Source organism: Manihot esculenta, chromosome 5, assembly GCF_001659605.2.
Source record: "Manihot esculenta cultivar AM560-2 chromosome 5, M.esculenta_v8, whole genome shotgun sequence".
NCBI classification, from domain to species: Eukaryota; Viridiplantae; Streptophyta; class Magnoliopsida; order Malpighiales; family Euphorbiaceae; genus Manihot; species Manihot esculenta.
In genome coordinates, this window is record NC_035165.2 from 5,143,675 (window position 1) to 5,161,149 (window position 17,475).

General features: G+C 33.4%; 3 protein-coding genes across 5 annotated transcripts; 1 reads left to right on the forward strand and 2 right to left on the reverse strand.

Moving 5' to 3' along the window:
- The first annotated feature begins 1,637 nt into the window (after nucleotides 1-1,637).
- Nucleotides 1,638-8,164, forward strand: LOC110615635 (serine/threonine-protein kinase BSK2). Of its 3 annotated transcripts, none has more exons than XM_021757623.2 (9): nucleotides 1,638-2,284; nucleotides 2,364-2,499; nucleotides 2,578-2,711; nucleotides 3,332-3,437; nucleotides 4,729-4,814; nucleotides 5,136-5,324; nucleotides 5,808-5,978; nucleotides 6,120-6,233; nucleotides 7,641-8,164. In XM_021757623.2, exons 1-9 carry the CDS (start codon nucleotides 1,964-1,966, stop codon nucleotides 7,890-7,892), a joined length of 1,509 nt encoding a protein of 502 aa, XP_021613315.1. In that variant the 5' UTR covers nucleotides 1,638-1,963; the 3' UTR covers nucleotides 7,893-8,164. The 3 variants fall into 3 exon arrangements, with proteins under 3 accessions (XP_021613315.1, XP_043812685.1, XP_021613316.1); XM_021757624.2 differs by having other exon boundaries at nucleotides 1,639-2,284; nucleotides 5,808-5,966; XM_043956750.1 differs by lacking the exon at nucleotides 5,808-5,978.
- A 2,180-nt stretch (nucleotides 8,165-10,344) lies between these two features.
- On the reverse strand, nucleotides 10,345-10,971 carry LOC110614666 (protein SENESCENCE-ASSOCIATED GENE 21, mitochondrial). Its single transcript, XM_021756276.2, has one exon. It carries the CDS (start codon nucleotides 10,801-10,803, stop codon nucleotides 10,528-10,530), a length of 276 nt encoding a protein of 91 aa, XP_021611968.1. The 5' UTR covers nucleotides 10,804-10,971; the 3' UTR covers nucleotides 10,345-10,527.
- Nucleotides 10,972-15,468: 4,497 nt separating this feature from the next.
- On the reverse strand, nucleotides 15,469-16,142 carry LOC110614692 (indole-3-acetic acid-induced protein ARG2). The gene has a single exon (XM_021756308.2). It carries the CDS (start codon nucleotides 15,972-15,974, stop codon nucleotides 15,690-15,692), a length of 285 nt encoding a protein of 94 aa, XP_021612000.1. The 5' UTR covers nucleotides 15,975-16,142; the 3' UTR covers nucleotides 15,469-15,689.
- Nucleotides 16,143-17,475: the final 1,333 nt, after the last annotated feature.

Here is a 17,475-nt window from a genome sequence, read left to right on the forward strand (position 1 = left end):
AAATTCAATGATTTTTTTTTTCGGATGGGAAATATTTTATTTGTTCCAATCTAATTAAGTTATTTTCTGAAAAGTAATTTATAAAAAATAATATATTTGAATCAAATAAAATCTAAATAAGAGAAGATGTAGAAATAAATTAGGGACTCAAAATCCTAATCAAACATGGTATAATTCTTCATTGACAAAGGCAAATATGAAGATTAATTTCTTTTTTTTTTGTCAAAGTAATTGAAATAGGCAAATACAGAGTTCATTTAACACTAAACTGCAATTAATTGCAAGGAGAAAATGGAGAAGATGCAGGATAAGGATTAAAACCAACATGACCCACCCAGACCCAGCTCCAATGCACAATTCAGAATTAATTTCACTTGAAAAGACAAAAGGGTTAGAATAAAATTCAAACAACAGAACCAATAAACAAGAAGAGAAAAGCAAAAGGAAGATTCTGAAATGACATTCAAGCTCTAAAATGTAAAGAGAAGAATTTGGAAGCATACGCCACCTTTCAAGCCTCTTTTCCAATAACTTCATTATACTTCACCCCACAAAAAAAAAATCCAGAATATTATATAAAGCAGTAAGAACTTTCTTGAACACTCAAATACATTGATGGTAACTTTTTTGCAGTAACCTTTTCTGCGTTTGCTGCCTACATGATAGATTTTAGGGCAGTAACTTTTTCTGTGTTGCTGCTGTGCTTTTGGCAGTAACTTTATATTGTTGTCATATGTTGATATTTTGGCAGCAGTTCTCAATATTGCTGCTACCTATTGGTTTTTAGTAGCAGAATTAGTTGTATTGCAAAATCTTTTACCGCTACTAGGGTTTTATTTTTTTATTTCACTACAATAAATTAGTTAGTAATACTACATAAAAATTAAATATTAGTGATGATAAATTAAATTATTAATAAAAATCAAAACTAGTTAGTAATGATACATAATAATAAAAAATAAATTATTAATTAGTAAAGATAAATTAGTGATTAAATTAATTTTTGAAGAATGTAAACTCAAAATTATTCATTGCCTATATGATTTTATTCAGCAATGGACACTTGCTGTAGAACCGTCTTTGAGTATAATGTTATGTGGCTCCTTCACCATAGTCGCTTGTTATGCATTGCGGAGGGATCCATCACTTTATTAATGATTGAACTTAGGCCCAATCACCGTGCTGTGTGACTATTTCATATACCTTGGTTGGGCTTTGTTTCATGGCCTTTCTGGATCTGCGTAGACTGGCCTTAGTTGGCTGAAAATTAGATCAAAAACACTTGTTAATAAATTTTGAAATGAAGCGAACCAAATCAGAATTTGGAGTGGCGTACTTTTGAGCTAAGGCAGAGGCCCCATGGTGACGCAATGCCTTTTAAAATGGGAAGTTTGGACGTCCAAAAGGCGGTGAAAAGTGCCTACTTTCAAGATTCAAGCAGCAACTACACCAAGTAATACCAAACCAGAAAATTTTAATTTTTATCTTTCCATTTCTTCTCTAAGATAAATACTATAAAAAACTGATATCAATAATCGATTACAAAATTAAGGAATAAAATTAGAAATAATATAAATATAAAAATTATTCGTATTAAATACGCATCATTGAAAAACAAAACCAATATATACCTCCTTCCTCTTCACGTGCCCCTGTTCAGCTTGTCATGTGACCCTCTCTCTGTTTCAGACTCTCAGCTTCGTAGTAGACAGAGAGAAACCAACAGCGGGACTCGCTCAGGAGACGACTCAGCTTTTCCTCCATTCCTTCTTCTTCATTAATCATTCATTTCAGCGACTGTTGACTTTTTCTCGCAATTTCTTTGCGTTTCGAATCCTTCCAGAGATGCTTCATTACTTGTAGAGCTACTCCTTTTGATCTTCCTTCTCTTTACTTGCTTCAGTCTCTGCACTCGCTCTCGCAATCCATCTGTATATGTAAAACAACAATCGGAAAACTAGTGATGGGCTGCTTTCAGTCGAAAACCACCCATATAGCTTCTCCAGACCAAGAGCCTCTTCCACCTCAAGAACCCAAAGCAGATCTCGCTAATGGAGCCACTGACCTTGACCATCACCAAGACCTAGACCAAGTTCCAACCTTCAGAGAGTTCTCTTTGGCGGAACTTCGAACCGCCACCAACGGATTTAGCAGCGATTTGATAGTCTCTGAAAGTGGAGAAAAAGCTCCCAATGTGGTTTACAGAGGGAAGCTAAACGCCAATCGCCTTGTCGCTATCAAGCGCTTCTCCAGGCTTTCTTGGCCTGACCCTCACCAGTTTGTGGTAACGTCTTCTTCTTTTCATCAATTATTTTCTTAAAATATATAAATATCTTAGTTTCTTTATGCGCCTCTCTCCGTAGACGGAGGCTTCTGGAGTTGGCAAAGTTCGGCATAAGAGATTAGTCAACTTAATTGGGTGTTGCGCCGAGGGAGATGAGCGCTTATTGGTGGCGGAGTTCATGCCTAATGATACCCTTTCTAAGCATCTCTTTCACTGTAGGTTTCCCTTACTTTTTCCCCCCTTTTCCTTTACTTTGTGGAATCTATTACTTGATGAAACTATTTTCACCACAGGGGAAAAACAACCATTGCCATGGGAAATGCGCGTCAGAGTTGCTTACTATATTGCACAAGCACTTGGGCATTGCAATGCCCAAAACCGTAAACTTTATCATGATTTGAATGCCTACAGAGTCCTCTTCGATGAGGTAGTACATTTTAAACTAACCCACCCACCACTATTTATTTTTCTCTGTCACATAGTCTCTTTTCTTAATTTGTGAAGCACGTTAGAATCTGTTTGGTCCTGACCTCTTTGGTGCTTTCAAGCTAAATTTAACTATAAACTTAGATGCATCAGTCAATACAAAAATAAAATATGTTGTTGAGTTGAATAATAGTTGGCACTGAAAACAGGCTACTCCTGATTCCTTTGTGCACCTCATTGCCTCTACTTGCTCAACTATAGCCTTTTTACTCTTTTAGATGATATATTTTGATCTTCCGCTTGCTTTCCACTTCTAACTGCATTTCTCTCGGGGTAACTTTCTGGTGCTTGCAAGTGATTCAGCTTTTTGTGGTTGAGTAGTGTATCTCATGGTAACTTGCCAAATGTAGCAAATGCTAAAACTTAATATGGCAGATTACGTTTCAATTTATCTCCCCATTTTTTACCATCTTTTTTTCATCTCGATTCTTATGTGTCTTTACTTTACTTATTAGCTTGTTCATGTGTCTCACTTGTATTCATCTTCCATCTAGAGGCTCCTACTTTTTCTGTTGTTAACAGTTGATGCTGTCTGGTCACTTAAGTTACTTTTAATGACAGGATGGTGATCCTCGATTATCTAGTTTTGGTCTAATGAAGAATAGCCGGGATGGGAAAAGCTACAGCACAAACTTGGCTTATACTCCTCCAGAATTTTTGCGGACAGGTGCATCCTTTGGGATTAATGTGTAGTTTTTTGTGCATGGTTAAAGATCTATCTTACCAATGTACATTGGTGCAGCAAAGTATTTGTGACCAGTAAACAACGAGGGATCTTTTCCTAGAAATTTAAAATCTTTGAGATGTTAGCTATCTGTAGTACATAGACTCTTGATTTTTGATTCTCTGGCTGCCTGTGACAAATGGTGAAATCTGCATGTCGTTTCATGGGCTCCAAAAGTAGAGGACAAAAGGAAACACACATGAGTGAATATTTATGTGTTGAAATATCGAATTTATATAGAACAAGTATTGAATACTGACACTAGCAGGATATATATCAGAAATATAGTATGAACCGGCAAACTTTTATCCATGAAACATGTTTGGTAACTTATAATGGTAACTTTGTTTCTAATATCAAAAATAAGTCTTGAATACTGTTGTTAGAATCTAATGATTCTCTATTCGATTCCTTATTCAATTCAATTTTCCGTCCCAGCTATTTAAATCTATAGGACAAATCTTAATGTACCTAAATTGTGAACGAATCTTATGGTTTTAATACTGAATTACAATTCAACATGGATCTATTGATTCGCTTGATTCTTTTTCTAGAGTTTGTAAGAATTATAGCTTCACTTCATTTTCACAACCTTCCCTTGTCCTTTTCCCCACTAGTTATTCTTTTTTCCTTTCCCTCTTCTTTATTTTCTTTTTTGCTTATTCTTGTTAATTACTTCTACAACTATAGTTGTCAAACTATGACATTTATATTGATATGTGCTGACATTTTAGTTTACACCATTATCTTTTTTATTATTTGATTAAATTAAACTGGGGGTTTCAATACATATAAAATGATAAACATTATCAATAACTCAAAAGTTCATAATTTATAACATAGAACCACATAACATAAGAAGAATATATTTATCTATTATAAAGCATCCTTCTCACTAGCCAAGTGATAACTCTATATTTAACAAAATATATTTCATTGTTTTTTTTTTCTTATTTTTTAGAGTATATGTTATTTTTAATTATTTTGAAAATTTTTATTGAATCTTAAGATTCAAATCGGTTCTCCATCCTTGATTCACAAAGTGAAGATTTTGATTCTTGATATGAGAATTTTGGTATTGAATGCTTTTGCACCTTGGGCGCTTTTGATAAGTATGGGTACAGTTTCTGGTGGATATGGTTAAGTATTCAACTGGCTCATTGACAAGCATGTAAAGATATTGAGATTGGATAGTTTCATCAACATGTATGATTTGGATGCTCAAATGTTGCAGGCAGGGTCATCCCCGAGAGTGTGATTTACAGTTATGGAACTGTTCTGCTGGACCTCTTGAGTGGGAAGCATATCCCTCCAAGCCATGTATGTAGTGTTATACCATGTATCATATATATATATGTATGTACACATATATTTGTTATTTCGCTATTTTGAAGAAAATTGTTTCTGCAACTGATACCCCAAGGTCTGCATCTGTGTAGCATTTTTTACTAATTCGTATGTACTGTGTACTTTATTGTCAAATATGAGAGGAGTTGACTTCATTCACTTAAATGTCTTTTGCTGCTGAAAGTTTGTGGCTCCTGGTTATTGCTAATTTATGACGACTGTAATTTTTTTTCTATATATCTTGTATAATGTTGGTTTGTAGAACTTTTAATTACCATGCGTATTTGTTTTCAGGCGTTGGACTTGATTAGGGGGAAGAATTTGTTGTTATTAATGGATTCTTCCTTGGAAGGACAATATGCTAATGAAGATGCAACTGAATTGGTGGAACTAGCCTCCAAATGTCTACAATATGAGGCTAAAGATCGACCTGATATTCAGTTTCTTCTCACAGCAGTGACACCCCTTCAGAAGCAGAAAGAGGTAAACTTATAAAAAAGGTCTTTTGACTTCCTGTGAGCTTAATCATTTTGCTGTTCATTATGAGATGCATCATGCACAGTGATGACCTAAGCGATTTTAAATTTTAAATAAAGTAGGTTAAATATGAGTTTCTTTTCAATAGACTACTACTTTTAGCCCCCTCTATATTCTCAAAGAAGAAATTTAGAAGGTTGATATTTTTATTGGTCTAACTAAATAAAAATCTAATAACTTCGAAGTTGATAAATTAGAATTATATTTTTAGTAAAATCTAATTCTAGTTCAATTAGAATTAGTTTTTTATAATTATGTTGAATTTAAACTCGTTAAATGTATACCTTAGTTCCTAAATGTAAATGCTGGGTTAGTGAATTTTTCAGCCTTCTAGGTGTAAATTTTGCATCCCCCCGAGTGTAAATGTTGCATCTGTTCATACATGCATCATGTCACTGCTAAGATACATATTCAAAATTGTGTCTCTAGGTTGCATCACTTGTGCTAATGGGTCTATCGAAAACACCTGTGGTGCTGCCAACCATGCTTTCCCCACTTGGAAAGGCTTGTGTGAGAATGGATCTTACTGCAGTGCATGATATCTTGCTTAAAACAGGCTATAAAGATGAAGAAGGTGCAGAAAATGAGGTGGGTATGCAGGTGCTATTTCATTTTCTTTCTAATGCTTCATAATTTGGACCTAGTTGAGTACAATAAACAGGAAGAAGCATAGACAAAAGATCCAAATGGCCTCATTATTCTATATTGAACTAATTTCCTGCAAATGTGTTTTCTCTAAAGCTGTCATTTCAAGAGTGGACTCAACAAGTGCAAGATATGCTGAACACAAAAAAATTTGGGGACATTGCTTTCAGAGACAAGGATTTCAAAAATGCTGTTGATTATTATTCGAAGGTATGCGACTTCTAATAATGGACTTGTTTAAATAGTCATGGGATGTGTGTGCAGATTCGAGCCTATGTTGCTTGAAGCCTCATGCATTTAGACACGCTTTTATGTGCATATGATGTATGCTTTGGTGTGGGAACAAAATCTCTAATGGCTATTTTTCAACTGTTTAAAACTTGTGAAAATTATATATGTTAAGAGAGAGTAGGACTCTCTATGATGAAAAATTCAGAGTTAACTTTTTAAAGTTTAAAGGAGTTAACACTTTTTTGCCTCATTTAACATTTAGTCACTGTAATGCTGTTTTAATTAATTTTCTTAAGGTGATGTTTAAATAATTCCATATGCCATAAAATGATGGTTCATAAAATCAAATGATTTGTTACTAATGCAATATGATTAGAAAAAAAAAGGTTCATTTTTTTATTTGCTTTATTTTTCTGCATAATAATAATATATTAAAAGAGAAAATAAAGAATTTTTTTTTTTTATGTTGGAAAAGTAAGGAATTACTAATATGGTACTATGTGATGTCATGTAACCTTTGTTGCATGATCCTTGATTGGTTTAACACTACCAGCCTTTTTTTTATATATATAAAAAATATGTATTGCTAACTATTTATACTCAGACCATGCTTTTTGTATCAAATTATTGTGATAAATATCTTTAACCACGCTATTGCACATTTGCACCTTCCTTTGAAGTCGTATTTAGCTTGGATTTCACCTGTTTGGAGCATCAACCCTTTTACAATAGATTATTATGGTTGCATTTTGATATCTTTTATATGGTGTATTGATGTTTTTTGTATTAATTTTATTAGGTGAAAGTTTGTAACCTAAAATTTTATTTGATGCTTGTTTCTACACTCATCCCAAAAGCCAAAAAGAGGGCAATGCACTTGCTAATATCTGTATAGTAAACTTATGCACTTGCTAAAAGAATGAAAATCATTTACGTAGATTTTGAAACCACCTGTCATAGAAAAGATAGCTTAGATTCATAAACCACTGAGATTTGTTTCCTTAATCTTCCACTTATTTTTTTGGTGTAGTTATTTTCTTCACTTTAAATGGCCTTTATCCTTCTGAAAGAATATTTATTTATCAAGCAAACAAATACTACTTATAAGGCAGCAGTTGACAACCTTTTGCCATTATATTTTTCTTCTGGATTTACTACTTCCCCAATATGTTGATTGTGAAGGATATGTTTTTTTGTTGTTCTAGTCATACTAAGTCTGAATAAAAGCAGCATGCCTTTGTTCTTTATGCACGGTACCCTCTTGCCACTTCACTGTAAATCTTAGTTTTTAGTTTGGTGTCTTTCTTTAGGCCATACGAATTTATACTCATTACCTTAAATTACAAGAGATTTATATCTTAAGACTTATCATCTTTCCAAATGCAGCTGGTAGCGATGATGTCTGTTCCCTCTGGTACTGTTTTTGTGAGACGAGCCCTATCATATTTGATGATTGGCCAAGCAGAACTTGCCTTGAGAGATGCCATGCAGGCTCAGGTGTGCTTGCCTGAGTGGCCGACTGCATTCTATATGCAAGCTCTTGCACTGTCCAAGCTTGGAATGGAATCTGATGCTCAGGACATGCTCAACGATGGAGCCTCCTTTGAGGCGAAGAAGCAGAGCAGCTGGCGCATTTGAATTAGCTTTGTGGGTGGTGAACATACAAATCGAATTCCTTATCTCCCTGTAATTTGCTATGACAAGGACGTGAATGGGAGCAAATTTCACACGCTGTGAGGGTTATTTTGGTAAAATGCCCCCTCCCTATCATTATACTAGTTTTCATACAAAAAGAAATGTATAAAATTTAGGGAAATTATTCAGTGCTTCGAGTGAACATTTACCATCTCTAATAATTAAGTAGGACGTGCTTTTTAAATTTGAAGGAAACTTGGAACTTTTTATGAGTATTGGATATAGTGTTCTTTTAGTAGATTGAAAATATACTATTTGCCAAAAAATAAATAGCAATTAGTGAGAAATAAGTAGAATAACAAGCTTAAGTAACTATGTCAATTAATAGAAGCAGCTAATTATTTGCTTAGGCTGTTGTTAAATCTACTCTATGACAGTTTGCATGATGCTAGAAAAGCCAAACTGGGTTTTGGTATTTTCAAATGAAGTTTGAAGCAATCTCTGTCTCTCACTGTTAGTTTTTGTGGAGCTACTGGATAACTGGATATGAATAGACGAGGATTTCAAATGGAGTATCTGAATCAAAATTAGGTTGATGTTATTATGATTTTCTCTTGAAACATAAAATCAGAAGAGTGGAATTTTTTTAAGTCGTTAAGTATTTTTGGATTCTTGCACTTGTATTTTCCTTTTTATAATCACATGATCGCGTGTATGTCTAATAACTTGCATCTCATAAGATGTCTGTTTGCTTTAATTATTATGATTTTTATAAATTTAGGTATTTAATATTTTATAGTTTAAGTGAGGAATGAATTTGTCTAAATGTATTTAGCCAAAATATAAACGAGATTCCATTTCTGGCTGTCTCCCCATAGATAAGAAGATATCGAATGCCATTTTGTCTTGTAGCCTGTAATTGCTGAGTGAGCATTGTAAATAAATAGGAGTATCTCAATCACAAGATATGGTATTGTCAGACTTGTATTGTATGTCAGGTTCAGCCAGAGAGTGCAGCATCTAATTTCATTGGGGATACAGAGCACAAAGCTGTGGTAGGCATTTTCATTTTCTAAACTTTTCATAATTTGAATGGTGGTTGTCAAATTTCTGTTGTGGATGTTGCTCCATTGGCTTTTGGATATTTAGATACATATGGAGCCAAAGGTTGTGCTCATTGGAGAATGCAGAAGCTCAGCCATTAACACAGGAAGAATAGTTAACAACCTCTATCACAATTCACAATCTTGTAACAGAGAAAAGGGCATTAATCTCTATCATTGATTGATCCTTTCTACTAAGATCTTCAATTTTCATTTTTTTTTTTTTAGGTAAAAGAAAGAATTCTTGATGCTTCTATTTTGAAAAAAAGAATAATTCATTACAAATTTGTTTTTTCATCTATTTTTCTTTTTACTTCTATCACTGATAATTCATAATTTTACCCCTAAATTTTAATCATCATTAATACTAAACCATATAAACAAAGACCATTAACATAATTAAGGGATTAAATTGTAATTTTTCCTTTTGTTTTAATTAATCAACAGAACTAAACAACACGGCAAGTTATAAATACTTTTCTGCAGATTCGGATTACATTATTTTCGGATGTAAACATTAACTAATAAAAAAAAACAATCAATCAATCCCTCTTATCTACTAATAAACAAGTCCTCTCCTGTCAAATTATCGATAGTGTACTGTGGCCCTTGCGTTAGCCGACAATCTCTTTCTTTGCATAAAATAATGGATCAGCAAATCCATTTATGCCTATATTTGGTAATCACTCCAAAAACTCCATTACTGAGAAAGAAAATTATCAGCATCACTAATCTTGCATTACATTAATTCCAAAAGAGAAGCTTTTTCAAATACTAATCGAAATGGAGTTATTATTCTTGAATTTGGCAAGCAAATTATGAAGCCTCGCAACTTGCTTGGTCAATAAGGGCACACCGCATGCCAATCCAAAAGTGGAATTGTTCCAATAATACAACTAGCTCTTGCTCTTGCTCATGACCTTGTCGCTTCAACCATTTCGCAGCTTCTTCCCTATGAGTCTCCCTCTGACATGTCACCGCATCCAGCTTTCCTTTTCCCCCTCTTTATTAAATTAAATAATCCTGCATCGCGGATTTTATACACAGCCGCACAAAAATTGTTTAAAAAATAGCAGCTAGTGTGCAAATTGCCAAGTTTACCTTTTTTTTCATATTGTAATAATAATAATTGTGTTGTTGCCTCCTTTTTCAGCAAATCATTCATCGTCTCCAACTCCAATTATTGTGTCTGTTTAATCATTTAATTACCCATGATTTATGGATTAGTAGTCCCTTGATTCACAATCACAGCCGCACATGGCGTGTTCCGCATATTGATGTATTATTAGACGTGAATCTTGAAAATTCCATGGCGTCCAGGGGACTGGTTTTGAAAAATGGATTCATTTCGCTAACTAGAAATTAATCATTCAATTTCTATATGAAAGAAGAATTACAAGGTAAGAATTCTTCTTGTCGTAAACAGGGAGGACAAAGGAGCTATAGCAGAGATATAAAGCATAAGACATTCAAAGATCGGCGACCGATTATTGATATATCGGCACGACGAAGAAAGACTTTATTTGTTTCTACGTTTAATGCTTCTTCAACAGCATAGCTCTTAACTCGGCCGCATCAATCTCCTTCGCTACATTTTCTGGTCTATAGCATCCGGTGCGAGGGTCTGGAATCCATGCGACCTTCTCTGAGGATGCAATCTTCTCCTCCGCAATTTTCTTTACCGTGGAAGCTCCTCCTTTGGGGACGTTGGGCACAACTCCTTGAGGTGCAGCCGCTGAAAATCCTCTCCCGTTGATTGTTTTGGTGATGAAAGCAGAAAGAAACTTTGCGTTTGAGAAAGAGCGAGCCATTGCGATTCAAATTGAGAAACTTTTGAGGAACAAGTAAGGAAGCTAACTGCTGCAGAAATTTCTCTCTTATGGAAACAAGCCTTTCCACAGCAGCTGAACGAACCTTTGCCTCTTCGTAATCCCAGTCTCTTCTCCCTCTCTTTCAATGAAAGCTTCTAGTGGTTCGTAAGAGGAGGGCTCAAGGGCTTTATATAGAGAAGGAAGAGGCCCGAAGAAGAGGCGCGTGAGAACACCATCCATTACTAGGAATAATTATTCTATTAATTTAAATTTTGGAAGGCCTGACCATTAGCCTCGTTGAAAGGTCCGAGACATTTCCAACGAAGTCAAGAGTCAAAGGAAATTTGTTTGATAACTTTTACGGTGAACCGTTAATCTCTCCAATGTAGTAAAATATAACTTTCATTTTTTTATTTTAAAAAATTTTTAATTTAATTATTCACATTTAAAAAATTATAAAATAGTTTTTACTGTCAAATTTTCAGTTAATCTTTCATTTATTTTAATGAAATGACTAAACTACCCTTTAAGTAAAAAAATCCAACCAAACAATATTCACTCCATCCCAATACAGAAGAATGAGGAGGAGGAGAAAGGATCGGGAAAAGAAGGAGGAGAAGAAGAAGAAGAAGGAGGAGGACGAGGACGAAGAGGAAGATGAGGAGAAAAGGAAGAAGAAGATCGGGAGGAGGAGAAGGAGGAGGAGAAAGGATCGGAAAAAGAAGGAGAAGGAAAAGAAGAAAAAAAGGAGAAGGAGGAGGAGGAGAAAAGGAAAAAGAGGATCGGGAGGAGGAGGAGAAGGAGAAGGAGGAAAAAGAATCGGGAGAAGAAGAAGAAGAAGAAGAAGAAGAAGAAAAAGAAGAAGAAGAAGAAGAAGAAGAAGAAAAAGAAGAAGAAGAAGAAGAAGAAGAAAAAGAAGAAGAAGAAGAAGAAGAAGGAGGAAGAGGAGGAGGAGAAAAAAAAGGAAGAAAAGGATCGGAGAAAAAGAAGGAAAAGGATGAGGAAAAAATGGTAGTTTAGTCATTTCTATTAAAATAAATGGAAGGTTAACTGAAAATTTGACGGTAGAGACTATTTTGCAGTTTTTTTAAATGTGAAGGATTAAATTGAAAGTTTTTTAAAATAGAGGGACGAAAAGTTATATTTCACTAAACGAGAGGGACTAAATTACAGTTTATCCTAACTTTTATCAATATTTTTTTAAATTATTTTTAAAATTATTATTTATAAAAAAATTAAATATTTTTAATATTTAATAAAATTTAATATATTTAAAATAAATATAATTAAAAAATTAATTAAAAATTATATTTATTAATACTGGAAATACTATTTTGTTATTTTGTAGTGGGAATTGTCTGCTCTCACGTAAGCATGAACAGCCTGGCATGCCTCGCTTTCGGCACAGACGAGCTCCAAACTTGCTCATAATTCCTTTTTATTTATGTAATTGTTTTTTTCAGCCGCTACTCCAAAATCAGCAATTAATATTTTATTATTATTTAGACTCTAGTCATGCCGCATAAGCTATTTATTTAATGAATTTTAATTTGTCATATTGTAATAAAATAGTTAAACATTTAAATTTATTTATTTTCTGAAAGTAAAACATTATTTTCTTTAAAATTAAAAAAAATTACATATAATGAAAACATAATTGAAACAAAAGGAGCTTATAATATTTAGATGCGGTGAAATTAACATCGTAGCTGTGATCTGGTTAACACAGCTTGCTCTGGGCAGGCACCAGGTGGCCTGTTAACTTTTTCTTCTCTGCAAGGGCTGAGGAGCAAAGGAAGCCAGCTGGCTTCGATTATAGCACCAGCAATTTGCAGATTTACAACTTCAAGTTGTCATCAAGTATTAAAGTTCTATCAATTTGGTTAATATTTTTTTCTTAATTTTCTAAGAACTTAAAAACTATTTCTTTCTTTTATATGGGAAGTAATTTTATTTGCTTTTAACTCAGTTAATTTATTTTTTTTAAAATAAACTTCTCATAATTGTGATTAATAATATGTCATTAATTCATTAAACACAAATTATCTAAATTAATAAAAATTATAATAGTTAAAAAATTAGTTATGTTATCAATAATTTATAAAAAAAATAATTAAAATATGATCTTATTTAATAATTACACTGTAAATATTATTAATTATGTTCTTAATTTTTATAAAATAACAAAACAATTCACGGGTATGATTTTGCTATTTTATGAAAAAACAGTTCAAAGTCAATAAAATATAAAATACAATTGGATTATTTTTTATTTTATAATGAACTGTAGATAATATAAGTAATTTATATTTATTTATTTTAATTTTTTTAAATTTAAATATTTAATAATTTTTAATTTAAGTGTTTAATGAATATATATATATATATATATATATATATATAATAATTAAATTCAAATTAAAATCACCACAATTTAAATAAGACTCAAGAAAATATCAATTTAATTCCTGGTAATGCTAGTTTGTCTTTGTAGCCCGTAATTGCTGAGCGAGCATTGTAAATAAATGGGAGCATCACAATCACAAGATATGGTAGGTGTCAGAGTTGTATGTCATGTTGAGCCAGAGAGTTGGGCATCTAATTTCGTTGGGATATACAGCAGAAAGCTGTGGTAGGCATTTTCATTTCTAAATTTTTTCTTAATTTGAATGGTAGCTGTCGAATTCTAGTCTCGCGAATGTTCCTCCATTAGCATTTGGATATTTAGATGTAATATGGAAGCTCAGCCATTAACACAGGGACAATATCTAATTCTGTGTTAGCCTCTATCACAAATTCATAATCTTATAACAGAGACCAGGGCGTTAATCTCTATCACTGATTAATTTGTCCTTTCTATTTATGGTACCCATTTTTATGCCTATATTTGGTAATTACTCCATTATTTAGAAGGAAAATCATCGAATATCAACGTCACTAATCTTTCCCAAATTAGGATAATTGAATTAATTTTATAAAAATACCCAAATAATAATAATAATAAAATAAAGATTACTAAAAATATTGCACTACATTCCGAAACAGAAGCTTTCAAATTGGGTTATTATTCTTGAATTTAGCAAGCAAATTATCAAGCCTCGCGACCTTTTCTTGTTGAAAAAGCCTCGCAACCTTTTCTTGTTGAAAAGGCCTCGCAACTTGCTTGGTCAATAAGGGCACACCGCCACTTGCTCTTGCGTTGTTCATGAGCTTCTCACTTCAACCATTTCTTTTCTCTATTTTAATGAGTCTGACTCTGACAAGTCACCGCATCCATCATTTTTCTCCCCTCTCTTCCTCAAATTAAATAATTCTGCATCGCAGATTTTGCACACAGCCGCCATAAAGGAAGGGTTAAAAAATAGCAGCTAGTGTTCAAATTGCCTAAGCTTGCCTTATTTTTTTAATCTAATAAGGAAAATAATTGTGTATTGTCGCCTTCATTTCCAGCAAACCATTCATCTCCAACCACAATTATTGTGTCTGTTTAATCACTTAAAAACCCACTAGACCTTTGATTCACAATCAAAGCCGCACATGTCGTGTTCAGCATGTTGTTGTATTATTAGACGTGAATCTTGCAAATTTTATGCTGCGCAGGGGACTAGTTTTGAAAAATGGAATCATATTCACTAAGTAGACATTAATCATTCAATTTCTATGTTGAAAAAATAATTACAAAGTAAAAATTCTTCTTGTCCTAAACCAAGAACAAGACTTTATTTGTTTCTATGCTTAATGCTTCTTCAACTGCATGGCTCTTACCTCGGGAGCATCAATCTCCTCCACTACGTTCTCTGGCCTATAGCATTCGGTACGAGGGTCTGGAACCATGTGACCTTCTCTACGGATGCAATTTTCTTGACCGTGGAAGCTCCTCTTTGTGGTGAGGAGTTGCAGCCGTTGAAAATCCTCTCTTGTTGAGTGCTTTGATGATGAAAGCACAAAGAAACTTCGTATTTGAGAAAGAGCGAGCCATTGCGATTCAAATTGAGAAACTTTGGTGCAGGGTCTGCCTCTTAGTAATCCCAGGCTGTTCTCCCTCTCTTTCTACGAAAGTTGTTGTGGTTCTAAGAGGAGGGCTCGAGGAAAAGGATCCATCACAACCCAGTCAAATTTGGCTATTGGATGACGTGGTCTTATTTGCTTAATCATATGCGTATAGTTATAGCCGTTTGCTCTTGCTTAAAATTAGTTATTGTGCTTAATTAATCAGGGTGATTAAGGAATCAATTTTGATCAAACGGTTGAGATACTAAAGAGCTAAAGTATAGACTTTTTCCACGATCAAAATCAAAGCATGTGATTGGGAGGTGCAATAAGAAGCAGGTTTGATTGCACGAACGTAAGGTCGGCGTGAATGCGGCATCTGATAAAGGAGAAATAATGGAATATCTGGCTATTCTAGGCAAGAGATATAATTTTTATAAAATAATAAGTTAATTATATATAAGGCTAGAATCTTTTACTTTTAATAATTTATTGGTTTCTTTTTTATTTTTTGTTCACTAAAATTCTGTAGGTTAAAATTACTTTCTTAAAAAATTGAATTTAATGAATAATCCCATTTTTCGCTGCCTTAACCTTGAGTTGGGTTGGAAGACTGTGAAGGTCAAAACTGGAGTATTCCTCTTTCATGCGTGTAAATTAGTTAAAGCACCCACCGACCAACGAAATTAATCATTTAATTTTTATGCAAAAGAAGAATTACAAAGTAAAAAATTCTTCTTTCTCCTAAACAGGGAGGACAGAGAAGCTACAGCAAAGATATAAAGCATAAGACATTCAAAGATCACCGGCCGATTATTTATATATCCATCCTTTCTTGTTTCTTTATACGACCACATCAATGAATCAATAAGAAAGACTTTTATCTGTTTCTATGTTTAATGCTTCTTCAACAGCATAGCCCTTGACTCGGCAGCATCAATCTCCTCGGTTACATTCTCTGGTCTATAGCATCCGGTATTGGGATCTGGAATCCATGCGACCTTCTGTGCGGATGCAATCTTCTCTTCCGCAATTTTCTTGACCGCGGAAGCTCCTCCTTTGGGGAGGCTGCGCACACCTCCTTGTGGTGCAGCAGGAGCAGATGCTGAAAGTCCTCTCCCGTTGATTGCTTTGGTGATGAAAGCAGAAAGAAACTTTGCGTCTGAGAAAGAGCGAGCCATTGCGATTCGAATTGAGAAACCTTGGAGGAACAAGCAAGGAAGCTAAACTGCTGCAGAAACTTTTATCTTCTTATGGAAAGAAACCTTTCCACAGCAGCTAAAGAAACCTCTGCCTCTTAGTAATCCCAGGCTCTTCTCCCTCTCTTTCTTTGCAAGCTTATTGTGGTTTCTAAGAGGAGGGCTCAGGGGCTTTATATTCACAAGGAAAGCTTGTGGATGCAAGTATTAAACCGCTCTTTGCTTGCCACGTGGTCTTCTTTGCCTAATCATATGCTTATTGCGTTTTCTCTGGGCCTTTTTTACCTAAAATTAGTTATTGTGCTTAATCAAGGGTGATTAAGGAATTAATTTTAATCAAACGATTGAGATTGGTAAGTGCAATAAGCAATTGGAATATATGGCTATTCTGTGTTAGATAATTCTTATAAAATAATCTAAAAATTGTTATTAATATATAATTTATTTTATTTTAAAAATAAATATATTTTTATATATTAATTTTTAAAAAAAACTTAGTTATATTTAATTCACTAATTAAATGAAATTTATTTACATGTGTTTTAAATGCTGAATGAAATTCACTTAAAAATTTCTCAAATTCTTAATAAAATAAATGCTTAAATATCGGTTATTACAGAAAATTTTTGGAATGAATGTTTAAATATCGGTTATTACGGTGAAATAACTAATATGATATAACCGTTTAAACGTGAGATGGAGTGTTTCTCCAATATTTATGAATAATTAAAAATTATACGCATTTAAAATTTAATCTGATGATAAGTGTATTTGAATAAATTTGAGAAGTTTCACATTTTATTTTTTCAATTTCTAATTTTTAATAAGAGATGAGAGCGGTAATTATTAAAAATTATTTAAATATAAATTTAAAATTTTAAATGGTAGTCTTTTATTTCAAAATGGAAAGTTATGTTTTAAATGAAAGGATATGTCCTCTAATTTAAATTGGTAACCAGCAACTTTCAAATGATATAAAAATAATTAGAGCAGCCCCTTTTTTTAATTTACTTCTTCTCCACCGAAAGTCTTCTTATTTTCACAAAAGAAAGGATAAATTTTAATTTTTCTTGCTTTCCTAATTGATTTTCTCCACTATTTGCTGAGATCCTAAGGCTTGTCATATCTACTAAAGCTATTTGCTTTAATCCCATAGCAATCTCCTTTAACCCCATAGCAATCTCAAGAGAAAGAGGGTGCAAATATAGCTTTTAGAAAAGCATTCTTCAATGTGTTTCAAGCCTCTCTCTCTATATATATATATTTATTAACAGTAATGTTGCTCGATGATCAGAGATGCAAACGATTGAGTAATGATAAGCTATAAAATGATTGACGGGATGCGAGCGATAAACAGGAGCCATGCAAGTGATGGAGCGACATGATCAACAGGCAATGGATGGACCAGCAAGTGACGATGAGGTTCAGACAATAATATTTATCTATTTTTATTTTTATTTTAATTTTGATTTTGATTTTTTGT

Bases quoted from the DNA above. Each gene is read 5' to 3' on its own strand.
- LOC110615635 (XM_021757623.2), top strand. From the start codon at position 1,964: ATGGGCTGCTTTCAGTCGAAAACCACCCATATAGCTTCTCCAGACCAA. The intron at 4,815-5,135 runs GTATGTAGTGTT...ATTTGTTTTCAG, and splicing joins AGCATATCCCTCCAAGCCAT to GCGTTGGACTTGATTAGGGG. The intron at 5,979-6,119 runs GTGCTATTTCAT...TTTTCTCTAAAG, and splicing joins AAAATGAGGTGGGTATGCAG to CTGTCATTTCAAGAGTGGAC.
- LOC110614666 (XM_021756276.2), bottom strand. From the start codon at position 10,803: ATGGCTCGCTCTTTCTCAAACGCAAAGTTTCTTTCTGCTTTCATCACC.
- LOC110614692 (XM_021756308.2), bottom strand. From the start codon at position 15,974: ATGGCTCGCTCTTTCTCAGACGCAAAGTTTCTTTCTGCTTTCATCACC.